This window comes from Anas acuta, chromosome 24 (genome assembly GCF_963932015.1).
Source record: "Anas acuta chromosome 24, bAnaAcu1.1, whole genome shotgun sequence".
Taxonomy (NCBI): domain Eukaryota; kingdom Metazoa; phylum Chordata; class Aves; order Anseriformes; family Anatidae; genus Anas; species Anas acuta.
The window spans coordinates 6,965,145-6,990,231 of NC_089002.1; the positions used below are offsets into that span (position 1 = coordinate 6,965,145).

Consider the following 25,087-nt stretch of genomic DNA (forward strand, 5'->3'; position numbering starts at 1 on the left):
GAGCTGCCCTCGGACCGGGGAGCCCCCGTTCTGCCGCCCCCCAGGGGCTCGGCGCAGCGCTGGCTGCAGAAATGACGCCCCGCAGCCGCCCCGGCCTCGTTTTATTATTTATTTATTTATTTATTTTTTCTGTGGGCTCAGGGGTTGCGGTAATCAGGCGACGCCTGAGATAACCGGCGGCGCAAGCGGGCTGGATTCCTGGCTGTGACACGGCGATAAAGGCACCCTGACACCGGGGAGGTGTCGGTCACTGCCCCGAGCCCCCTGCACCGCAACAGACACCAAAAAGTGCCCCTCACAAAGGCGTTTTCTGTATTTTAGATTTGCACCCAAAACTCTTATATCTGTGCAGCCGTTGGGTTTTACTACATCCTCCCTCAGCATGCCGGGGTCTGGTCCCTGCCCGCGGGGACCCAGGCAGCGCTTCCCCTCAGCTCCAGGGCGCGTCCTCCACGAAACAAAGCATTTGGAACGAAAAATAAACTTATTATTAATGCAAAACCTCCCGCAACACCCCCGAGCCTTTAACCTGCCCCACCACCCTCAGCCCGGCGGAGCCCTCAGCGCCTCCCGCGCGGTGCGCAGGGATTACAGCAGAGCAGCCCGGAGCTCTGCAGCCCGGCGCTGGGGACGTTTTGGGGGCTGCGTTTTTCCCCTAAACCCCCCCGGAGCCGGGCCGGGCCGCGCCGGGAGGCGGTTTCCAGCCGGACGCCTTTGTGCCGCGGGACGGCGCCATGGCGGCTGCCGCGGCCTGAGGGGGAGCGGGGCGCCCGCCATGTTCTGCCGGGCGTTCCGGGTGCGCTCCAACACCGCCATCAAGGGCTCCGACCGGTGAGTGCCGGGGGCAGCGGCTCCGCCCGCCTCGGCGGAACCGGGCTCGGCCCCGGGGGGAGCGAGCGGGGCGGCCCCGGGCGCAGCGGGGAAGGAGCCGGGGCCTGAGGGGCCGTGGGCGCCGCGAGGCCCCCTCAGAGCTCGCTGCGGGAAGGCACGGCCGTGGCCGGGCTCGCCCAGCTGCTCTGACTTTGTTCTGACTTGTGTCGTGATGCTGGGGTGACTTGGTGGTAGCTGGGATTCACCCCACGCGTCTCTGAAACACCTCACAAACCCCGCTTGGTGCCTCCTAAACATCTCCTGGGACTGCCCAAACAGTGTGTGGGGAGAGGGACTGCACTGTAAGGTGCTGGTGGCAGGCCCCACAGCGCAGAGGGGAGCTCGGGCCTTCGGAGCCATCCCAAAATCACAGACTGTGAGCAGATGTCAAGGAAGAGCAGGAACAGGGAAACATATTTGGGCTTTCGCCCTGCGTTCTCCCAGCACACAGGTATTTCATGTGTAAACCCAGACACAAATGCCCCAGGTTGTCTTCAGTAAAAACCTGGGAAACCTGTGAGTAGCCCCCAGAGTGGTAACTGTTTATGTTGGAGTTATTTTAAGAGACGGTCTAGACAGGTTTGTAACACGTTTGTGATTTTATCGTTACAGGAGAAAGCTACGAACCGATGTCGCAGCAGCTTTTCCAAATCTAAGTGCTGAACAATTAACTGAGTTCATTCCAAACAAGGAGGAGCTTAATGTCATCAAAATATACACTCACAAAGGGGAGGCTGTCACGGTTTATATGAATAGCAGGAATCCAATACTGTTTGAAGCTGAGAAAGCTCTGTATCCAACAGGTATGCCTAGTGGACTGGAATAATCCTCCCTCTACTTACTGGACAGCAACTTTTCCCAAAAAGATTTGCTTGTGTCTAAGTACTTACCTGTCTCCCATCACTGTAGTATCTGCACACTTTGTAATCTTTAATGTGCTTATTCTACCACATACTGTGTGAAATCCAGCACCAGTTCTGGATTCTTTCTGCAAAAAGAAAATTAAGGTGCTGAGAGGCTAGAAACCAGAAAACAAGTGTTTTAAGTTATAGGATAGCATCATAGCATTATTTCCTCTTTTGTCCACTGCAAGGGGTAATTCCAACATGCGAGATGTCAAGTTTCAGGCAGCCATCTATTAATCATGTTAGGAACATTCTGACTTTAGATGTCTTGATTATCCAAATAATAGGAGAGTGGTTAATTGTGGTTAGCGCGGTCCTGCTTAATCTTAAAGATGGCAAGAAGCAACAGCCAGAGAAAGTTTTTTAATGATGCATCTTTAAATTCTGTTTTGGGACAGTGTATGCTTTGTGGGCCTACCCAGATCTTCTCCCTGCTTTTTCGACATGGCCTCCTGTGCTACAGAAGCTAGCAGGAGGAGCAGGTAAGAGGACTAGAACTTTGTCACATCGTGTTGCAAAAAGGAATTCCCTTTAGGCTTTTTAGTGTTATCTTTCCCAGTGACAAAAATGTACCTGGAACTAAGAAAAAGTATAAAAAATACTTATTCAGAAAGTAATTCATGTTTGTCTCCCAAAAAGGAAAATAAATTAGCAGTAGACAAATTTCTGAATGAGAAAGTAGGTTAAGCTGTTTAAATGCTGTAATCTGTTCCATTTGAGAGTCTTGGGTTTGGAAATTCCTTCTCAGGGTGTAAAGTTGATCAGTGACTTTGAACTGGGACACTGAACTGCCTGTGTAACTGGTCTGGTTTTTAGAACACTCCTTGGGCAGCTGACTTCATCTGCTGCCGCCCTGCTTCCTGTCAATTCAGAGGTGAGCTCGTGTGGATAAGTTAGTTATCTTGGAACCTACAGTCCTAATCACTGTCAAGTAAATTGTGGATTGTGCAGGTGAGGTTGGATTCCTGGCTCTATCAGCTACTTACGGATCAAGACTGAAGAGAAAGGACTCGTATTTTCTGGAACCTGCTTTGGATGCAGTACAGAATCATGAGAGTCAGGCCTTTAGAACATGAAAGGGCAGAACTGCTCAATCAGGAAAGGATTGAATTCCAGCCATTGCAGCTTTAATCTGTAAGTGGAAGTGTACAATGTAGAAAGAGATGTCTTTTCCATTATGCAGTATCTGGAGTAGAAGTACTCAAATCTCTCTGTTCAGTTTGCTCCTGGGGAAATAAAGTGCATGAATGTGTAGCTGTGATGGACATCTAAGCAAGCCTTGTTGCTGACTTGTAGTGACCTAGTTTCAGGGGGGAAAAAAAAAAGTCTTGTTAATGGGCAAAGAACATTGAGGAAAGAGGGATGCAGATCATTAATCTCCCGTGGCAACCAGGCTACCTCTGGGTACAATCCAAAGATAAGAAACTGGCCACTGAGACAACGGCCAGTGAAGGCAGAGAACAGAGGCAGAGCCACGCTGCATCAATAGGAGGAGAGGCATGAGACTATCCAGCACTGCAGATGTGGAGAGAGGGAGGGAGCAGACTTTAGGGAGCAGTCAAGAAGCAAGGCAGTGCTATTCATGATGCCTGTTCTCTGAATTCAAAGGTCTCACTGCCTGTCCTGGTTATTTACATGATACATACACGCTACCTATCTCATCACGTTAGGTTCTTACATGATTTCTGTCCTCAGAGACGTGGAGCCTTGGTTGCAATTGCAGAGTTCATTCTAGATTTGCTGGAGGTAGTTGTGACAGTGAATGGGAGGAAAAATATTGGAGGCCTCTTCAGCTTGTGTATTAAAACTAGGATGCTGAGAAAAAAGTGGCTTCAAACCAAACCATGGAACACAGGTCAGTCCATGAGACTGCAAGGTCTAGATTATTCTAGCTACAGGGAAGGAGAGCAGATGATCTTAGTGTAATTCGGCGATAACATGGTGCATGGAAAACTTCAACTCACGTGCCAGCCTGTTCATCCCTGGCATGGAAAGTGGAAAGAAGCACACAACAAAGCCCACTCATTTCTGTCCAGATCAGCAAGGAGATGGTTCAGGCTGCTTCCTCATGCTGAGGAGAGTTCACAGCTGAGTGCTAAGCTAGTATCAGATCAGGAGGGTCATGTAAATTGGGAAATTTTAGGCAGTTCTCTATGCTAGGAGAGAGTTGGTGGGATACCCTGCCCTTGGGACAGGGAAGAATAAAGAGGTGGTTCCACACACATCTTTATTACTGTCTCTTTCCATATCAGTAATAAAGAGCAATGCTGTCTGACCTGGGAAGCTCATACCTTTCTGTTAAAAGCAGTGCCCTTTTGGGGCCTGACAGGCAAGGGACTGAGCATTTTTAGCTCTTCGCTGTGCACACCATCATAAATAGGATACTTTAATCCACAGGGTGGTAGCAGGAAACGCTGCCTTACTAGGAAAAAACAGAGAATCATGTTTTATCTGGCATGTGCCCAGCTGTTAACAGGCTTGTGTTTCTGCTGAGTAATGGGGAGGGGGTGGGCGGGGAGAGGGGGAGTGGAGGAGGTCGTGGCTGAATCTTTCATTGAGAAATGATGCTTTTTTTTCAGATCTGATGCTGCCAGGAGTAATAGTGCCACCTTCTGGCTTTCCGCAAGTAGAGCGGGGCATGCTCTGTGCTGTCACCCTCTCGGGAAACAGGTACAGAGGACTCCTTGCTCACACCTTGTCTTAGAAACTAACCCTGAAAGGAAAACAGCTTTTTTATGTGGAGACTCTGGGGCTTTGGGGGAAATAAAAGCAAAGTTATTCTCATGCATTTGATGCACATGTGGGTGAAATTGGGCAGAAGAAAACATCCAGTTAAATTTCTGGGTTGGGATATGTTTGAGCTTGGGTGTAAAGCCGTGTAAATTGGTTCTTTTGGATCTCTTGGGGCCTAATTGGTGGATTTGTTTTGAAACAGTAATTTTTAACAAAATACTATATTCCACACAGTTGTCTTTTTGTCTGGAAACTCAGAGAAAGGGAACAGTGCTAATGCCGCCATTTCTTTTTTCCCCGTTAGCCTCTGTTAGTAGTACTTGGGCTTCTTGAACTTCCTAAAGGGAAGGATGTCTCACTGCCCAGCTTTCACTTCGGTATCACAACTGCACATATCCCTGGGATTCTTTGGAAGACCTTAAATACCAGAAAGATGGGACAAAACCCAAAAATGCCTAGATGCTTGAAAAAAACAGGCTGTAAAGTTCAAGGACATTGTAAAAGAAACCTGGTCTATCACAATGGCACAGCTCTTTGTTGTTCAGGTAGCACAGTGTATTTGTGCTGCCCTGCTGTAATGTTCCTGTCTTTTCCCAGAGCTCCAGTAGCTGTCTCAGTTGCCACTATGTCCACTGCGGAGATGCTGGCTGCTGGAATGAAAGGGAAAGGCTTCGCTGTGCTGCATACTTACATGGATCATCTCTGGTGAGTATATGGCCAGGCACTTGGTAAAATGTTTAACAATTCTTAAATGCTTACTGAAAATCAAAATCTTTGTCCCAGTACTCTTAATGTGTCAGTTCAACGTACTGAGTTATTTGGGTACAGTTTCGGTAAGACCCCATTAAGGCTTTAGCTGTGCTACATGTTTTGGACGACCACACTTTTCTGACAGAGGCAGGTGTCTGTCATGAGGTCTATCCGATACGTGCAGATTGGAAATGTGTATATTGAAAGTTATTCATTTGATTCTGTTACTTCAAATGCAGTTATTATTAGAAATGAAATTAGAACATCCCCGTTACTCTAATTTTAGAATGTCTTCCTGTTCTATAAAACTTTGAATCATTTTTGCATTAAAAAGGTCAACTATGCCAATCTCAGCTGAATAAATGAGTTGCTCTGCATTTGGATTCAACTAATTGCTCACTTTTAAATAAAGATTCAGGGGGGAACACAGAGCTTTTGGAGGAAGGTGAATTAAAAATAAATCTTATAATTTGAGATCCATGCAACTCACCATGCTTTTTAATCAGGGGAACTTTTTAAAATATTATTTTTGCCATATGGGTTTCAAAGCATTAAACAGAAAGCCATGTTATGCTTTTTCTTCCTTTTATAGGGAATATGGTGACAAATCTTATCCTCCTACCTTAGCTCCCTCGGTAACAGAACCTGCTGAAAAAGAGAGTGCTGATGATGAGGAAGAGATGGAGGAGAAAGAGCCTGTCAGCAGCTTCTCCACTGACCCACTACAGCATGTGGACATCGGTGATTTGAGCCTGAAGGAGCAAGACAGTTGTGCCATACTGATGGGAAAGGAGGAACACAATGAGAATAAAGCTGCAGAAACAGCTGAAGATGACAATACAGAGGTTCAGCAGGAAGCAGAGGACAGCAGGACACCCCAAGGTACTTCTGTGTACAAATGGAACCAAACTATGCACCTTTTGTTTGCTGAAGCTGGTACACATGATCTAGGCTACTCTGCATTCCAGAGAGCTCTCTGTGAGAACAGGGGTAGAGACGGTTCTGTGTGGCCTGAAAAAGGGTCTGAAAGAACTGAATATTACATTCAGAAAGAAAGGCTGCTCACGGCATACTTGTTCTTTTCTTCCTTGCAGAGCAAATGGATGCATTGCTTAGCCAGTGCTTTTTTCATGCTTTAAAATGCAAAGTAAAGAAGTCAGATCTCCCTCTGCTCACCAGCACGTTTCTACGCAGCCATATGTTCCCATGCTGGTACGTGGTAAGAAGAGTGTCTTTGGATTTGCAAGAAGGTGTGGGTTATTTAGGATGAAATTTTTGACTCAAAAGTAAAATTCAGTCCTTACCTAAGGTTATCCAAGGTTACGCTTGCTTCTTACATCAAACACTTCGATGTAATGATTGTCCAGACTGGCAATTGTTCCAAGATTTCTTAGTCACTTAAATGGCTGTTTGCTTCCCCACAGGGACATCAGTACTAGATCAACTCATCGTGTTCTGTCTGTTAGCTTGTTTGAAGTAATTCTTTGTGTGATTAATATTTTTGCTGTTAAGAGACTTTTAGCATAAATAGCAAGATTGATGAAGAAATCATGACATATCTAAAAGACCTTTAAAAAAAATCAATTTATAGCCCCGCTGGACAACAACTGGATATAAAGAAATCAAGCTATAAGAAGGTGAGATTTTTCTGTATTTTTTCTTGTTAATTGAAATAAGAAGTGGAAGGAGAGAAAAATGTTGAGTTTTAAATTGTTGAAGCGTTAATAAAACAGACAAGAAGCCTAGTATCTGTTCTTCAATCCAAGTTCTTTTTCCTCACATCTCTGCTCCTGCAGGATCAAGTGAGGAATGTCATTGCCCAGAAAACATGAGCATTGATCTGTTTTAAATGTATCTAATGCTCTCTGATATGCTATGATAGCTATTAAAGGGTTCTACTCTCGTTTCACAGTGCACTGTTTGCAAGAAGAGATTGTTCCTTTTCTAAAGCTGAAAAAGAGAAAGAGCCAGAGAAGAGAATGGAGATGATACTATGCCTCTTGTTTAGATGACAAAGACAGAATGTATTGCCAAAGATGTCACAGTAATCCCTGTGATATGTGCTGTTATTTGGCTAAGAAGGTCACAGTGCAAACAGGTGGCAGACCTACAAAAGGAACAGTTGCTTACTCTTTTTTAGAATATGATAGGGGCACTCACTGCTCCTTAGCAATTGCTGTGTTTATAGAAGCAAAGGGGTGCAGTGTTTTTTTTGTTTGTTTGTTTTTAACCTTCCAAGAAGATTTTCTCATTTAGTAAGTAAGCTGTGGACACTCAAAAACAAATTTAAAATGTTTAACTCCACATTTCTGATCGTTTCTTCCTTCAGTTTTCTAAATTCCTACAATGTATGCAGCACCAGAAGATCTTACAAGTGAAGGAGCTGAGCAAAGGTGTGGAAAGCATCGTGGAGGTGGACTGGAAGCATCCAGAGTATGTAGAACATTGTAGCCTTTAAGAGGCGGTAGGCTTTGAAAGGAGGGAGTGGACTCAGCCCTTGCCAGCTGTTATCTATTCCCTGCTTGCAGTCCTGTGACAGCCTTTGTTTCCTAATCTTAGTACGCTGTGGAGGGGTTTTATATCCTGCTTCCACACACCAGTCCTTACATTTTCTATGCTTGTAAAGTTCTGCAAAGTTACATTCTTCCCTTTTTACTCAGTGGCTTTGAGTCTAATGACAGTATTGTGACTTCAGCCTTCCCTTTCTTACTTGTTCATTCAGCCAGAGACCTTTAAGGGGCTACTAGATAACCTGAGAGATGTATGTTGCTCTTCACCCTTGTACTAGGTACATAAATATTCCAGAGAAACATGTTTGAAAATGTTAAGGAGGATTCAATTCATTGCAATTTGTTGCACCATTAAAATGACAAATTTCTGGCTTCTAGTCTGGGTACTCTTAAAGGTGTTATCGTGCCAAGCCTCTTAGCAGTCACTAAACAGCACATTAATTTGACAGTGAGTCTTGAGAGTTTGTGAGGGTTTCGTTGTTGTGGGAAGGGAACAAGGTTTTATATCCATGAGGCAGTTTCCTGATTATTTAGCATTAACTATAATGGTACAATTGTTTTATACCTTTCCCAATTAAGCACATCTCCCCTCTACCCCATCAGCGTGCTGGGACTTTTTGTTCAGCTTCCAAGTGAACTTACCTATCTAAAAAATAACTCAAATGAAAAGATTAAACCACTGTTGAATAAATGGCCATGAAATTACAGCCTTAAAGTGTCATACAGGATTAAATCAACCACTTTGCAAAATTGGCAGGCAAAGTTATAATCTTAAAAGGAAAAAAAAAAAGCTTTGTTTTCCATTACACATTGATTTACACAAATGCTCTTATCCTTTTGGTTGCTTATTACCCAGCTCCTCTAGCAATGTTCCCATTATCTAAGGCTTAATAGTTACCTCATATCAAGAGCATCCTACTCATTCCTTTTGCGTATCAGTGCATTAGCATGCTCTCAGAATTTCCCAGTGGGCCATGGGTCTTCTGTTATATAACATCTCCTTGGCAACTAATGGGATGGAGAATATTTTGGTAGATACAAGCATATATTCTCTTCCGCATTTGGAAGGAGGCAGAATTACTATGACTTCTTGCATTAAGTTTTCTCTCATACTTGGCCTTATCACTGGGAGACAGGCACAATCAAACTCAGTTCATCAAGTTCTCTTACCTGCAAGCATGAAATCTGAAGTTCTATACAATGAACTTAGACTCCAGCTCCTGAACCTACATGGTTCTTACTCCTCTCTTCCAGACTCTTTATCAATAACCACTAAAGAATCATGTGCTAGATATTAATTTCTTGGGGAAACAGAAGCTAAAAATTTAGGTCCCTTTCACTCCCACCATATATATATATATTTATTTATTTATATTTAATTTTCCAGCATTAAAGCGTTTACAGTACCTGAAGGATTTTCTTCAGCCTCTGCTGCCCAAGACTGCAAGAACGAAGACAAAGAACAAGCGTACCATGCTCCCGAAATCATACCACTTTATGGGGTCTCAACAAAAATGGTCCCACTCTTTCAGGAATCTGGACACAAGTAAGCACTCAAAAAGTACAACAGAATTTTCGTTAGGTGAAGAGAGAGGCTAAAAACCTGTGCTGCTACCATTTTGTTAGCTTTCATGGGGAGTGGGCTGTGATGCTGTCAGGGAAGGTGATGGGAATCAAAATATAATCTTTCTTCCTTTTGTGAAGCAATGAAGAGAGACTGTGACAAGTGCGTTCAGCAAATAAAGCACTTTTCTTACAGCTAAGGAGGTGATAATTTAAGTGTTGAAATTGCTACATTTTACTTACTTGGATTGTCCTAAATTGCCATTGGATAAGGCGTGTTCTGTCCACCCACAGTGTAGTTTACTGGAAAGAGGACACCCAGATGATATAAAGAAATTATTTGCCTCCTTGTACCCTAATCTTGCCTGTTTTGATGCAGTTTAGATATTTTTAGTGGCACCACTAGGGTCATCTTCCCAAACGAGTCTCCCACCAAGGGTTTTAGAGTCTCCCTAATTACTGCTGTGAGCCTTTTATCTGGCATACAGGAGCTGAGGTGTAACAAGAAAATCACTGCCTAGCAGAAAACATAGCTCAGTATTGAGCTTTTGCTACCAAATGTAGCCAGGGTAATTGCTGTTTTCTGTCAGCTCAGTGGTTCTGCTCAACACCAAACTACTTGAAGTAATCATTTTCTTTCTGTTTAGAAAAGGCAGCATCCTCTCAAGCAGCGAGGTGAGAAACATCATCGTTAACTATGTGAAGACTAACGAGTTGGTTGATGAAGCAAACAAAAAGTAAGCATACATGAAAGTTGTCCTACCATGCTTCCACAGGAGATACTGAAGGTAGAGCAGAAAGAGAGCTTGTTTGCACCTAATGCCTGTTTTTCTTTTGCAGCTTTGTAAAGGTGAATGCCATCCTGTGTGACTGCCTGTTAGATAAATCAGAACAAGATGAAATCTCAAACCTTAAATGGGATGACCTCCTGAGCAGGTGACTGATTTCCCCATGCACCATTTCAGTATTGTACAGATTTATTGTGTGCAACTGAAAGCCAGACATTATTGGAGCTATGTAAAGCTGTAACTGCCTCCTGGTAATACAGAAAAACATCCAGAGACCTTCACTTGAAGAGTGTCTCATTCTCCACATTTAACAACCACCTGGCATATACTAATGTTGGCTTTTTGTTTTTGCTTACACACTAACCATTTATCAGGGAAAGCCTTCTAAATAAACAGTGCCTGGTTCTGCATATAATCCGTATGTACATATCTAGGAAGCCATTGCTTGCATCAGATAACTGAACATACCCTTTTTAGGCAACGGCAGTCATCTTGCTCTTTTACGTTCAAGGCCTTTCTTGGCTGTGCAGTTCTAGACTTGACATACATCAGCTCTTCCTCACAGTACTAGGCAAGGTAATTGAGATTCACAGAAAGTCATCAAGGACCATGGTTTTCTCTTTTCAGCATAAACTGACTGGAAGCAGCAGCACAACGTTTGCATCTATAATGTAAACTCACTGTTTAGATCCAGGAGGCTCAGCTAGCTGACAGAAGACTGTTGTTTCCATGCACCAAAAAATTTTGCCTGAATGTCCCCGATGTCTTACTTGCCTCGATCTTTATTGCTATCATGCAATGCTTCTGAGCATCTGCAGAAGCTTCCTTTATTTCTGAAGCTATGTTTGCTGGTGGAACACTAGCAGAGCTTATGGTGAATTTTAACTTCATTTTAAGGTGCTTCACCAATCTTTGAGCAATACAGCTGAACACTAGTTTAAAGATAAAAATTAAAGGTTTTACTCTGCAACAATTCACGACATTTTACCAATAGTGAGCTAAGCTAGAATCTTTGTGAATCAGTAGTCTAGCTTTCTTTTTAATTAGTCCCTTTCTTTATATAATGTCTAGGATGCAAGTCTTGCATGAGATCATCATGCAGTATCTTCTTTAAGATACAAATTCTTCTCACACAGAATTTTGGCTTTCATGTAGTCCTGTGAGAGGCTGCAGTGGGAAAAACAGTTATTCTTGGTGTACTGTATAGACTAATTGGATGTTTAAACTTTGTTCAGGTGCCTTGAACGCCTGCAGCCCTTACACCAGGTGACGTTTTTTGGACAAGAACCTATTGTGAGGAAAGGAAAGATTGAGCCCATTGACATAACCATAGCGCAGAGATCATCAAACAAGAAGGTAAAAAGAAAATAAGGAGATGGGTTTTGAGAAGAAGCCTGAATTCTGAGAGCAATTTTGGCAGCTCATTTTTCTGGGATGAGTGGGATGTGATTTGCTAAACCCCACAGCACTGATCTTTGCAGTAATTACTCAAATCTGCAGGTGACAATTATCAAGAACCTTGAGCTGTATGGTCTGGACCCACAGTCGGTAGCCAACATTCTACAACAAAAAGTACAGGCCAGTGCCACCATCGCCCCTGTGCCTGGAACAAAAGACAGAGTTCAGGTCCAGATCCAAGGCAACCAAATCCATCATCTGGCCAAGATGCTGCTAGGTAAGTCTGTCCTGGACCTGGACTGGTTATAGCAATACAGATTTTAACTCGTGAGCTCTGAGTATTTACTTGAAGTGAACTCTTCATTATGTTGCAGAAGAATACCAGCTACCTCGGAAATATATCCAAGGCCTTGAGAAGGCTCCAAAGCTTGGCCGGAAGAAGTAGGAGAAAAATCTACTGTAAGAATTATTCAGCTGTCATTATTTATAAGTGTTCTGCCAACAGATCAAGGGTATGTACAGGCCCTATTCATTTAAAGAAGAGTCCTGGATTTTTACAAGGTCTAGGACTCTCACAAATAATAATATTCATTGTATCTGTTCATTTTTCATAAAAATAATAAAAAATAAAAAACCACAAGAGTTATCCTTTCCCATGTATTTTCTAGAAGCCTGTAGGGGTGCACCATTTTTTTGGTTAGTCCAACATTCTTGCTTTGCATCTTTTAACAAAAAGCACAGTAATAGAACCTCAGTCAAAATATTAGCGAAGTTATGTTCCAACACAGCACCTTGGAACGTTCAAAGACAGTGTGCCACAGGCTGTCTATATTAAATATAAAAGCTATTTGCTTTTCAATTTTATCCTTTAAAACACTTCCAGGTATTAACACCAGGCATTTCTGCAGGGAGAATGAACTCTTATTTGCTGGATTTTTATGGTTTATATTATTTTCACATGTAAATACATTTTTATGTATGACATTAACAGTAGTTTATCACAGGTAATAGTTCTCTCAAAGCCATCTAAAGTACTAAGGCAATTGATAGGACGCTTTGTTTTCACAGGAATAGATGTTCCATACTGCTTTAGCTGAAGCTTAGACTTTAAACACTTTACAGTAGGATTAAGATATTTAAATTCACTTCTAGGAAGGAGTCCTATATTTTCCCTTTAGATTCAGTAAGGAAGTACCATAGGAAGACGCCAGAAAAACAAGTTAGAGATTACTTATTTTTTTAATTATTGACAGTTTTATTGTCATTGTCTCTTACACCATCTGCATATGAATAAGGATTTTTAGAACCTTCAAAAAAGCTGAAAGTGGGACATTTTTTAAAAATGCCATAGAATTACCAGGGAGTAATAAAAATAAATTACAGCATTGCAAAAAATGCATTTCACTTTGCCATAGAAGCTTTACTATTCCATTCTATACACATTATTTTACATGTTTTACAATAGACATGGAAAATAAATTCACATGAACTAGGCAACACAATATACTAACCAAAGGCACTGCCAACAGTATTTTGCGCTTTAAGGAAGGGGCCCGATATGCCTGTCCTAGACACAGCTCAACTGACTGTTGAGACTTTGAGTTTCAGTACCTACCATTTCAAATGCCCCATATCTTTAAAAAAGAAAGGAAACAGCCCTCCCTTTTGCAGGAGGTTTTCAGCAGCATTCACGGTAATTGCATAAGAAGCCATGCCTTCTACAAAATTTCAAAGACATGCTGGGTTCCAGGAATGGAAAGGGAGATAGTCACCAGAACTCTAATAGAAAACAACAGCAACAAGAAAGAAAAAAAAAGAAAAAAGATCTTTGCAACTTTTAGCCAGAAAGATAAGGGATTTAAAAACAAACATCTGGATCTTGCTTCTCAGAACCAATGGCAGTTTCTGCAGTTTTCTTGCTCTTGACTGAACAGAAGTATTTATACAGTGCTTTTAAGACTCAAAGCACTAGATAAATGTTATTTGAATACTTCACGAGTACATAGCAAAGTAGTAAGTCTTATAAACGGGCAGACAGCCCTAGAGCTGGAAAAGTGCTGCTCTATTTGGGCTGCTGCCATATTGTTAAAGGTCATCTGGGTAAAGATTACAGTACAGCTGGGAGGCCCTTCCTGCACTGCATGCCAGAGGCTGGAGCCCTGTTTGCAAACCCTTTTACATTACTGACTAAGATATAAGCTGGAACTAAGCTTGCACAAAGTGGCCTTTATACAAACCGAGAGGCTTTACGTGATGCAGTTATGCTCTCTTACCATTTATAAACAAACATACTCGAGTATAAACCTGGAAAAAAAAGCCAAACAGTCACCTTGCAGGAAGAAATACAACCGTTCCTCTTCTCCCTATGGACAAAAGCAGCCTCATCACAACAGTACTTCAGGTAACTAGGGGGAGCACTGACAAGGTGTCTTGACAAAAGCCCCTTCCAAATCTTCCTTAGCCCAAATGTAAAGTTTTCACACTTAAGGAAAAAAAAAAAAAGGCACTGAGGTAAATTTTAGACTCTTTCAAGTTGTCTCCATCACAACTGTTACCTAATAACCCGTTCCCTCCCTTCCCACTTCATGTAGGTGGGATTGTGAAAGGGAGCTCACAGGGACACTTGGTTCATCAAGTCAGTATGAAACATTTCACATGCTCCAGCTCCTTTTAATGGTCTCTTCTCTTTTTACACTTCGTTGCTGTGTCCTGTGTAAACAGAGGGAAGACTGAACCTGGCTGTGTGCAATGTGCTCAGTGCAAAGCACTGAAAGTAAACATGGGGAAAATCATTTATCGGATTGGCATCCCTGTAGCATTCCTTGTACTTCAGTGATCAGGATCTCTGGTTTGAGTTGCAGCAGTAGCTGACACTCCAGCTACAGGATTTTATGAAGGACGGGAAGTGCACAAGCATTGGAGACACTGGGAGCACTGAACGAGGGGGAAAGACTTCCTCGTAGCTCCAAGTACAGAGCAAAACCTGGTAACCTTCCTGTGCATGCAGAAAGAGCACCGATTGTGAGCGGGGAGGGAGGGAAGATGAGCACACAGTGGCCCAAGGAGGGAGAGCACAGCGTGGTACAGACTGGAGAGGTGGGAGCAGCACACAGAGGGTTTAGCAAGAGGAAGCATGGTACAAGAGGGTGGTGGGAGGAAAGCAGCTGAAGTTAGTAGTTCCCTTATTCTTCCTGGTGCTAAGGATTTCTCGCACAGGCAGCCTGTGCTCGTGGTACCACCTCCACTCACTGGCCTCAGTCGGAGCTCCTCTCCCTTGGTGTCAGACCTGTTCATAGCTCAGAAGGGGTTTGATTTGTGAAAGTTCCTGAGCTTCCCTGGACTAGTCTGTTGGATATGTATTGCTAAGTGTTCTATACAGAACTGTCATCCCATGCCCACATTTTCACACTTTTCAAACACTTTTTTAAAACATAGGTCCCAGTTCCTACAGCGTAGAAAACCAGTAAAATACAGGCTAACTTAACTAAGCATCAGGGATATTTGCTTTAATTCAAGTCTGTTTGCAAAACGAAATTAATTAGAATCGAAATGGATGACTTTTCCTGGAATTAATATCACTAAGTTTCAGTAATACTTACTAAGACTGCTGGGGTGTTGCAGCTGCCATGGTGTCACGACTTTACATTTCACTGGCCGGCTGAGCCCTGAGCGAGTCTGTCTGGCAGGGGTTAGAGCTGCAACACCCACGTGATTTGGTGCAACAACCCCCTCCACTTTATCTGCTGCTTCCTGCGCTCTACTTAAGAAATGAGAACTCAGCCACACAGGCACACACAACGCAGCTGCAGCACCTCAGAACAAGAACAAGCAAGTTGCTGGGAGGAGCATGAACAGCAAGTTTTACCCCGCTTAGAACAATTAGCCAGTAGATGTTCCTGTTGGGTTTAACATTCAGCATTTTCCACGAAGCTTCTTCATCTGATGGTACAACTGAAAAGCGAACCAGCAGCTGGGCTTGGTTTGTTGACGGCCACAGCTCTGAAACAGGCTTCCCGTTCTCTGACTGGCTCTGGTCCTGTGATAAGAGGTTTCAGAAGAAGAAAATACAGTATGTTCATTTTATGAGTGCTGTGTGCCAGTCCTTAATGGAAGGATGAATGGGGAAAGTGACCACTAGAAGGTGTCCTGAGAAGTGTCTTTTAATTTTAAAAATAACATCTAGCTTAGTCTGATTCCCATTGCCTCCTGAGAAGTTAGCCAGGCTTGCCTCCGGCTTCTTTCAAGGTCTGTTGCAGTCTTTGTTTAAACTTCTCATACTTCCTTTGCACTTGCTGGATTTTGTCCTTCTCTTCTTTGTCCAGTATCATTAAGAAGTTTTGTAGCTCTGGGATAGAGAACGCGTCCCACTGCAGAATCAGCAAAACCAGAGAGAAAGTGAGTGAGCACACGTGATTTACCTTATTACTTTTGTAGCTTTTCCTGCAACAAAGCTCTCAGCTGAGAGCTGAGATCCCTTAATAAACACTGCTTTGTGGCTCCTCAGCAGCCAGCATTGCTGAACCTTCACCAGCTGCAGCCCAGCCCCGTGGGCAGTGGGGGTCCTGCAGGATGCTGCAGCCACCGATGTCTGTGCTCATCCTGGCAAGGAGCTTTACTGCAGCCTAAAGCCAAATGTATTACCCAAGTGTCCTGGGCTTCTATTTAAATTAGTGGATTACTAATCACAGTGTTTAGCTAATCTAATTATTGAGGGTTAAATCTGGGACAGCACTGCATGGTTCTGTAAATAGAGCATGGTTTGGCCATCAGAAGTGGTCTCCGGATTTTCACAGCTCTAGGTTGTTTTTTAAGATCAAAATTTAGGAGCAATAAATGACCCAAATATATATATATATATTTTAAAGCAAGTCCATTCAGCTGATAACTCTGGAGAGCAGCTGGTATCAAACTCAGCATTTTAGGTGGTAAAACCAACACCGTTAGAGGGAGAGAAGCAACCATGCACCAGCACTTCAGCCTGCACTGACTGCTGTAAGTGTCTGGGGTCTGTCCCATTGCCCACTGTTAAACGCTCACATAAAAACCAAGGCAAAAAGTCACAGACGTACCTCAACTTCCCCTGTTTCGTTTTCCTTCAGCACAAAGCTGAGCACATCTGTGTCAGGGCCAGCCAGCAGCCGGAGGTACAAGGGGTACTCAGTGAGAGGGAGCTTCTGGAAGAGAACTGCAATGGGAACAGACATCCACCATCAGCCTTCAGATGCCAGGGCAGGAGAGAGCTCAGCAGGTTAATTTGGATTAGAGAAGTGGTTCATACTGCTCAGGACCATAGCAGAAGCAGCTGAGCATCCACCAGAGATCTATGACAATCTGTTCGGTCTTACATGACTTCAGCCCATTTCTGATAATTAGTAATTCCCTGTTAACTTTAGCATCATCACCTCTCAAGGAGGTCAGGCTGTTTATCCATCTGAAACGCAGCCACAGCCCGCCCGCCACACATCTGAGCCCTGGAGGGATGCTTTCACCATGTTTCTGAATCACAACGTAGCAAGCAAAACCCATCAGCCCTCGGAAAGCTGGCGGCTCCGAGGGTGCGAACTCACCTTGCCCGTCCTTCCGCATCTCCTTGAAAAGTGCAAACTTCTGGGGATTATCCACCACCATGAATTTCTTCAGGAGCCCCTGGATCACCTCGCTCACCGTGGTGGTGCTGCTGATGTGCAGCTGCTTGATGGCGTCCAGCGGCAGGTAGAAGGACGTCCTCTTGTCCGTCATGTCCGCCAGGTTCACCTCCTTGAGGGCATCGTAAATGGACTGCGGCCGGATCCCTGCCGGCACCGTCACGGGGCGGCGCAGCTTCAAGTGCACTTTGATGAAGCCGGTGTACGTCCCGTCATCGTTCTGAAGCAAAGGACATGGCCGTGACTGACCAGCGTGAGGTACGGGACAGGCTGACGTGAGGTACCTGACTGACCAACGGCCATGAGGTACCACAGGGCCTTGCAGGCCAGGCCGAGCTCACCTCCTCCTTCCCCACCGCCCCTGAGGTGCTTTCTGCTGCTCAGCACTGCGATGGGTTTGAGGGTTTTTTAGCAATCGTGTAAAAAGTAACTAGTAATTTAGGGTTAGTCACCACCGACTTCCTCCTGTTCCTTCCACTCCGCGGTGACTCATCTCCTCCCATGTTTGAGCTATCGTCTCGTATTTAAAATCAACGCTGCTACAAGTTAGTAATGGAAACCATTGTATGTCACTTGCAGTTGCACTTCAAGGAAGATTTGAAACCTCTGGGAAGGGCTCTACCCCCCTCACGTTCAATGGGACCTCACAAGTTCCCTCCCCACCTGTCTACGTGCCGTCACCTTGTGGCGCTGGGCAGTACGAAACCAAGTGATCCATGCCAGGAGCCGGGAGCCTGTGCTCCCACCAAAGGGGCTGCCAGCATGCATCGAGTCCCAGAACTGTGCTTGTACCAAGCTTCAAGAAAAGTACCTCAAGAGTAAGCATTTGGGTCCCAAATTACTCCTGTAAATTATGAGGGCTACAAAATCACCAGGTGAGACATTCCAGCAGAGCTCACTGTGCAGCTTTCACAAAGAAAACTGTTCAAAGATTGACTATTTTAAATAAACTTTAGGTTTATTTTCAGACATTAGCAAGCACCAGGAAGTTATGTAGCTACCGTTGTTAGAAGTTCTAGAATTTATTTTGTGCTTTATGAAGCTTTCCCCCCCACACTCTGTAAGATCATCTGAAGCCTGGTGGTACTCCGCTCTGTAAACCAGGCCGCCTCCTGTCCTCCTTGCTCCCTCTCCCAGGCTTTGCCTCCAGGTGCTGATAAACAAGCTCGCCATCAAAGCTTCAAAATGCAACGCAACCACTGTGGTTCTTAGATCTCTGCTTAAAGAAGCATGGCAGTGGCAGATTAGAAAAGAATCTGTTTCTAGAAAGGCTGCGTGCTGCTAAACTCACTTCACGACAGCTGCTGAACTGCAGCCGGAGTTCTGCCATGACTCATCCCCGCCCTCCTCTGCAAGTCAATGGCGGCACGTGTTGGCCAGAGATTACTGGGTGAATTTCCCCAGCCGAGATAGGACAGGACAGTCAAAAAAAAAAAAAAAAAAAGGCAACCCACAGCACAGAGCAGAAAAACACACAGGTCAAGTGAGGAAGACATGAACAACTCTACAGCCACGAGCCCTCTGGCCTTGGAGGCTGCCTCAGGCTCAGTCCAGAGCCCTGAGAAATCAGCACCGGTCTTTCTGCATGCAGCCCAAACACAGCAATACGTACCAGCTTCATCAACAAGCAGTTTGTAACTTTTGCATTGTATTTTTCAATTTTCTTCTTGATCTCCTCGACGGTTGGAGGCTCAGGTTTTTCTTCTACTGTTTTCGTTACATTCTGAAAGGAGAGAAGACGGGCTTTAGCTGGCTGATATATGGAATAACCCCGCATCTGTTCAGCTCCTCTCTTGCTTGGGAAATGGCACAGAGATGCTGCACAGCTCCTGAGCTTGTGTGAGCAGCGATGGCACAGGTGGAGATGGTTCCTATGGCCAAGAGGGTTGATGTGCAGGGACAGAAACATCCCTGCCCCAAATCGCTCCTCTAGAGGAACACCCACCAGTTGTCTGTCTATCTAACAGCCATTTCTGTAGAGCTGCAGAGGCTTTGCTGGTGGAGAGCCTTGCTACTAATTCCTCTTACAGTGCCAAAGTGTGAAAGCCGGGTCTTGTAAGGGATTAGAAACAGGGTCAGGCAGCGATTGTAGCAGAAGCCCCTGGTGAGCCTGGACCCTGCACACAGCTCCTGCAGAGCTGCAGCAGCACAAAACACCACATCCCTGCTCCCTGCAGAGCCCGGCCCTGACCAGGAGTTACAGCCTGGTAAAAGCAGGGTCTGACCGATAGACCCAGGAAGCTCTGTGCTCCCCCACACTGAGTGGCAGAAAGATGAATAAATGTTTTGGAAGCAATAACCCACAGTTCCCCATCTCCTGGGGGGAAGCCTTACTGCTGCTGTACAGAGGGGGAAATGGAGGCACGGGGCAGTAACAACATCCCAGTACAAAGCAGGGCGCAGCAGGGCGAAGAATTCAGCCTCTAAAAGCTGCTTTCAAAAAAAGCCACCCGCACCTGCCGAGCATTTCATTGCTTCTTGAGATGCAGCTGAAAAATCACATCCTATTTATAGCATTCCCCCGCGCTGCCGACCCGAGCCGGGCAGCCCCGCAGCAGCCAGCAGTGTTCCAGGAACGAGCTTTCAGCGGGCTCACCCAGGCAGAACCTGAAGTTAAACCTCTGCTGGATTACTCCTCCTAGCGATGTGCTGCTATTGTCCAAAGCTCTGGAAATTACAGCTCAAAGCAATAAAAAAAATAAAAAGTCACATCAGCAGCAGGCCAAGCCAGCAGCATGACTAATAAATTGCCCACCCCGAACCCAACCACCACAGCCCAGTCCGTGTCAGAAGCCATGCAGCATCTGCCCGCGTGTGGGCTCGCCTGCAGGATGACGGCTGCTGCTCACCAAGGGTTTGGGGAGCTTCCTTTGGGAAGCAAAGCGACAGATTTGGCGCGTTGGTGGGGTTAGCCTGTAGGCTGTGCATGGAAATGCCACCAAGAGTAACAGGAGCACACAGCCCTGCCACAGAGAGGCGGCTCTCAGCACCCCCAGATGCAGCCCAGCTTTTGGAGCGTTTAAGCAGGAGGGCAGCAGATGGGTTTGGGGATGCTGTCAGCAAAGAGCCTGCTGCTGCCAGCCCCGTGGGTGCCCAAGGCCCCCCCAGGCTCTGCTGCAGAGCTGGGGGGCTCCCAAGGTGCTGGGAGCTGCGGGCGGCTTCCTGCAGCGATAGCTTTCGTAGCGGTCTGCAGCAAGAGCCCGGGCACTGCTCCCACCTTCCATATGCCAAAGCACCACAGCACCAGCTGTAAAGGCCCACGAGCCCCCTGAAAATGAAATGTCAGGACAAAATCCCACACGTGGAGCTGGGTGAGACAGTGCCCATGCGTGCCTGGCTCTGCTGAGGGAGCACAAGAGCCGATGACTGTCCCCACATCCCACCGGGAGGCTGGCAAGGAGGTGGTTGCACATCCAGGCAGGGCCTTTGCCTGCTCCCACCCCAAGCTGCGGGGTCTTCTGAGGCTCGGGGCTGTCCCCAGGTGCTGGAGCTGTGCCTGCACCACCAGCAAGGGGCAAGGAGGGGATGGAAACCCAGGGCATGAGGCTGAAGTGACGGCTGCTGTAACATCCCCGGCTCATGGGGCTTCTGGGGTCACCTCCCTGCATCCCACCCCCAGGTACTGCGATTACAAGCCCAAAGCAGGCCCTTTGGATAAAAGTTCACCTTCAAAATAAACCCAGAGCAGCCTGCTGCAGAGCTCGTGGCTCTTACAACACAAAGATGGAAGCCAGGACTCGTGGGACCCTGGAGTGAATTCAAATCCACAAGGGGGCTAAGAAAAATCTACTAGACAAAATGAAACTCATGGAGCTAAACAAGGCCAGGAGTTCCCCAGCCACACAGGAAAGCCCAGAGGTGCCCGCGGGTCTCCCTAGGGGAAAAACCTGCTGCAAGAGCAGGGCTGAGCCCACCGCAGAGCGGTCACAGAGCTCCTGCCTCGGGGTCTGCACCAGTTTGGGTGTCCCCACTGCTCAAGGCCCCTGCAAGCACACCGCAGGTCTGCAGCGGCTGTGAACAAGCCTGCGTGTCCTGGAAGACGCTCAGGGGCCGTATTTCACACTGCAAAGCTCTGCTGCCTCTCCATAAAACACCGCCTTCCCCAGAGACAGGCTATGAATACATCTCAGCCCATGCAGCCTGCAACCGCGAGCAGCAATCCCATATTTTGTGTGGGCTTCCTCAGAAGTTCACGATAACGGAGAGCAGAAAGCGTGAAGGGATGTGCTAGCGAGGCTGGAAAGGCTCAAAACGAAGACGTTAACCTCCAAGGGGAGAAAAAAGAGGGAGAAAAAAAAGCAATTTGGGAGCGGAGCCCTGCTCCTCCCTGGCAGCCCCACTCCCCAGGATTTGGGGCTTTTCCCCCCAGACGTGGACACGGAGGGAGGCACTGACTGCGGGGCTGCAGCCTGCCACACAAGCACACTGCACAGAAGCCAGCATCGCCCCGGGCTAGCCCTGGTATTTCTTTCAGGAGGAGAATCGAGCCCAGGACAAATGAAATTTCTTGATCACAATCTGGCAAAATGGCTCCAGCCTCAGGACTTGGAGAGCCCCAAAGTCATTCAAGCAATTCTCCAAGGCAGATTTCACAATTTCTGCTTGAGGCTGGCAAACAAGAAACCTCCAAACACAGATCTCACAGATGGGTGGCAGTGACCCAGTGCAGGAGCACTCACACTGCCGTACGCTCCCCTTCTTGTTCACTGCCCAGAAGAGACAAAAGCAGGGCTTTGCTGCAGCAGTTAAGAATCCCACATCAATACCCGTTCATCATAAAGGCAATTTCAACTCCCCAATTTATCAAAAGACTCAGGCTTCACTGCAATCTATTGACTGTAAATAAATAGTTGCACACAGGTGTTTTGATGATGTGGGAGTCCATTAGAAAAGAGTAAAGGGTAGAGACTATCTCAAGTGGCATTACGGAAAAAAAATACAATCAAGAAGCTTCCTTTCCAGTTAACAGATGTGCACTCGGAAGCCCTGAGCATGCAGCAGGCCAGTCCCGTGCCAGCAGAGCCCAGGACAGGATCCTTCTGCCTGCAAACAGCCTCATAGCTGCTCCGGCCACGCTGCATGCGGAGCACGTGCGTGCTGCACTTCACCCATGGCACAAACACAACCCGGCGCAGACCAGCATCCCTCCAGACGTGCACGGCAAAAGCAAACGGATCGGCTGAGTCTGCCTCTGTCACTGCAATCCGCTCCTCTCCAGCAGGGCCAGTCCCTCCCCGTGATGTTTCCAGCGGAGGAAATGAAGACGTGCCAGCAATTACGAGCCCTCGAGCAAGGCGCACGTGGATGCCAGCGGTTCCATGCAGGGCACAGCCAGGACCACGGCTGCTCCCCAGGGCTCACAGCAGGCACAAGCTGGGCTGCTCCGTGCCCCAGGGAAAGGCAACTTCATGCCCTGCACCCACTGAGAAGCCAACGAGGAGCCAGCCTCCTGCAGCACTTCAGAGACAGGCATGAGAACACCCAAGCCCCAGTTAATTTCTCTTCTCTGTGCTTGTGTTTGAGGCGAACCCACGTCACTCGCAGAAGAGGGAGCAGGAAGCCTGGCTCAAGACCACGGTGACGATGGCTCCGTTCGAGCACATCACATCCACCCTGCAGGTCTCACCAATAACCCCACAGTCAGACCCACAGCACGTCCTCCAGCTTCCCTCCCCTGCAAAACCAGAGCCCAGGAAAGCACACCCAGACAGTAACACTGCCCGTAAGCCACACGCCTCATCTACGGGTTTTGACCAACGCAGGCGTACGTCAAAGTGTCCCCAAACCTCGGGGCCAGCCGCACGCGAGAGCTCCCAGAGCAGCACCCTGTGCTCCAGGGGCTGCAGCCAAGCTCAGAGCGCAGCCTCCAGCACCCAGCTGCCTCCCGACAGCCCGACCTGCCCTGGGCAGGCTGGCCCCAAAGGGAGGATCGCCCCCAGGAAAGCGGGCTCCAGTCCTTGGATGTCTCAGACCCAAGGATTTACAAGATCAGTGCGCCACGGGGTGGGCCTTCTCCTTCCACGCACAATTGTAATTGAAAAAAGAAAAAGGTTCAAATGGCCACGTTGCGTTCTCTTAGGGTCACTCATGTTCTAAGTCACCACACAGCTGGTACAGAATTAATTTGCTCTTGTTAAGCAAAGGGGGTTTAACCATGCCCACCCCAGCACAGCTCCAGTTGTGCAGAGCCACCGGCCCCGTGCAGCACTGCCCTGCTGGGACACAGCTCGGAGATGTCCCTCAGGAACCGCACGGGGCTCCCGAGCCCCTCGTCCCATTCCACATCAGGTGTAAAAACCAACCCAGAAGCTACCACTTCCACTCTATTCACATTTAAGAGGGCTAGAAAAGCAGCTGGGCCAATTCTTTTGCAACTGCTGTGATTGTAGAAGGAAGACTGCAGCGCGTTATGAAAGTCAGCTGGAGGAACACTGCAACAAGGCAGCACAGTGAAAAAGAAATCTTCACACAGAAAAGAAATCTTGGTGCTTCACCCCACTGACAGCACAGGAGAGATCCTACAGCAGCCCCGCCAGCTCGCCCTGCTCCTGCACACCCCAGGCAGAGGCTGCAGCAGTCCCTGGGGAGGGCGGTCAAAGCCACGAGCTGCAGCCCAGCGAGGTGGGAGCGAGGCGGGAGCGAGGCTTTGCTCTGGGCCCCTTGGGGACACGGTGACCATGCGGTGGGACAGACACGGCCTGGAAGGAGTGCTGCTCCTTCCACCGAGCGCTGAGGTCTGCTAGTTCACAAACCTACCCAGACCTCTGGTTTTGCAGAGTTTCTGGTGCAGAATCTGCAATTCTGGCTGAAGGGAGAAAAACAGAAGCTAGTAACCATCAACCGTTGCCACATTTCCTGTTGTACCGGGACAGGATGAAACAAGCTGAGAACAAAACAACCTCCCCATAACAACCCCAGTGGGTGCTGCTGAGCCCGTGGGGTCCAGGACAGAGCCTCGCTGGCCACCTGGGCATGGAGTGGCACAAAATGCCTGCACCCAGCCGTGGTGCACCAAGACGCAGGCACAGGACTGAGCCCAGGGCACCTGCAGAAGTGCAGAGATGAGCCCACGTCCTCCTCCTGCCATCACAGCCTGCTGCAAACACGCTCCCCCCTCTATAACCAGCATTATTCCTCAACTGTAAGAAATAACAGCGATTACAAGACAGGACTGGAGCTGATGCTCAGCAGATGGGTTGCCCAGGCCAGGCGCCCTGGGAAGGGCGAGTTGGCCACGCCAGGCTCCCCTCTGCAATCCTGCACTTGTCTAATGAGCCGTGAGCTCGTGACAGACTGCTGCCGGGAGGTAAAACCCCACGGGCCATTGTGAGTGTGGTGACGTGCTCTCAGAAGAGGGATTCTAAGCCAAGAAAGGCAACTACGAAGCCTTGGTGACCTTGAGTTATTGGTTCGCGAGGACGCCAGGAGAGAGATGCTCCACTTGCAGATAAAGAGCATCACTCCTGCCGCTACCCCTCGCTGCCACCAAGCAGCCTCGTGGGCACTGTCCCTGCCCGCTCGCTCCCCATTAATTTCTCCTCACCAGCTAATCAGTTAATGAATTGAAGAGCAGAAGTGTGGAGATGGATTTGGCCCGCATTCTTGGCAACATCCATCCTAACCGAAGGCAGGAGAGGCCAAGTCTTCCCTCTGTGTGCTCGGGCATGGCTCCATCCCCATTTAAATCAGTGCTGAAACAATTTGTGCTCCCCAAAATGCAGCCTGAGCTCTCAGCAGGGAGCTGTGATATCCCTGCAGCCCCCAGTGCCTCCCCCTGCACCAGACACAGACCGCAGCTTTCACTGCCTGTGCCAAGTTCAAACGACGCTGCTGTTTCCTGTGGGGCTCAAAGCAAGAGGCAGAAGATGCAGGAGCACCTCTAGAGTAGAGGAAAAGGCTCGCTGCTGTGTTTTGGAGGTTAGAAG

General features: G+C 47.1%; 2 protein-coding genes across 6 annotated transcripts in view; one reads left to right on the forward strand and one right to left on the reverse strand.

Moving 5' to 3' along the window:
• The first annotated feature begins 552 nt into the window (after positions 1–552).
• On the forward strand, positions 553–12,159 carry EIF2D (eukaryotic translation initiation factor 2D). 3 transcript variants are annotated; one of them, XM_068660034.1, is made up of 15 exons: positions 553–831; positions 1,483–1,673; positions 2,174–2,257; positions 4,355–4,445; positions 5,106–5,213; positions 5,851–6,140; positions 6,353–6,470; positions 6,850–6,895; positions 7,588–7,691; positions 9,156–9,314; positions 9,979–10,068; positions 10,172–10,267; positions 11,355–11,475; positions 11,620–11,794; positions 11,892–12,159. In XM_068660034.1, the coding sequence occupies exons 1-15, from the start codon at positions 776–778 to the stop codon at positions 11,960–11,962; spliced, it is 1,800 nt and encodes a 599-aa protein (XP_068516135.1). In that variant the 5' UTR covers positions 553–775; the 3' UTR covers positions 11,963–12,159. The 3 variants fall into 3 exon arrangements, with proteins under 3 accessions (XP_068516135.1, XP_068516137.1, XP_068516136.1); XM_068660035.1 differs by lacking the exons at positions 553–831; positions 1,483–1,673 and adding exons at positions 2,592–2,649; positions 2,727–2,909 and having other exon boundaries at positions 2,183–2,257; XM_068660036.1 differs by lacking the exons at positions 553–831; positions 1,483–1,673 and adding an exon at positions 2,727–2,909.
• A 589-nt stretch (positions 12,160–12,748) lies between these two features.
• Positions 12,749–25,087, reverse strand: part of RASSF5 (Ras association domain family member 5) — a 28,241-nt gene continuing 15,902 nt past the window's right edge. For all 3 annotated transcript variants that reach the window (XM_068660042.1, XM_068660041.1, XM_068660043.1), the window contains 4 exons: positions 18,775–18,885; positions 17,085–17,382; positions 16,587–16,702; positions 12,749–15,884 (listed from right to left, as the gene is read on the reverse strand). In XM_068660042.1, the coding sequence (XP_068516143.1) occupies positions 15,732–15,884; positions 16,587–16,702; positions 17,085–17,382; positions 18,775–18,885 (678 nt within the window). In that variant the 3' untranslated portion in view covers positions 12,749–15,731. The remainder of the gene's footprint in view (positions 15,885–16,586; positions 16,703–17,084; positions 17,383–18,774; positions 18,886–25,087) is intronic.

What these genes read in the sequence shown, in the direction of transcription:
- EIF2D (XM_068660034.1), top strand. Translation starts at nt 776, where the DNA reads ATGTTCTGCCGGGCGTTCCGGGTGCGCTCCAACACCGCCATCAAGGGC. An exon ending in GGACAGCAGGACACCCCAAG is followed by an intron (nt 6,141 to 6,352) that starts GTACTTCTGTGT and finishes TCTTCCTTGCAG; the next exon opens with AGCAAATGGATGCATTGCTT. An exon ending in AGAGATCATCAAACAAGAAG is followed by an intron (nt 11,476 to 11,619) that starts GTAAAAAGAAAA and finishes TCAAATCTGCAG; the next exon opens with GTGACAATTATCAAGAACCT.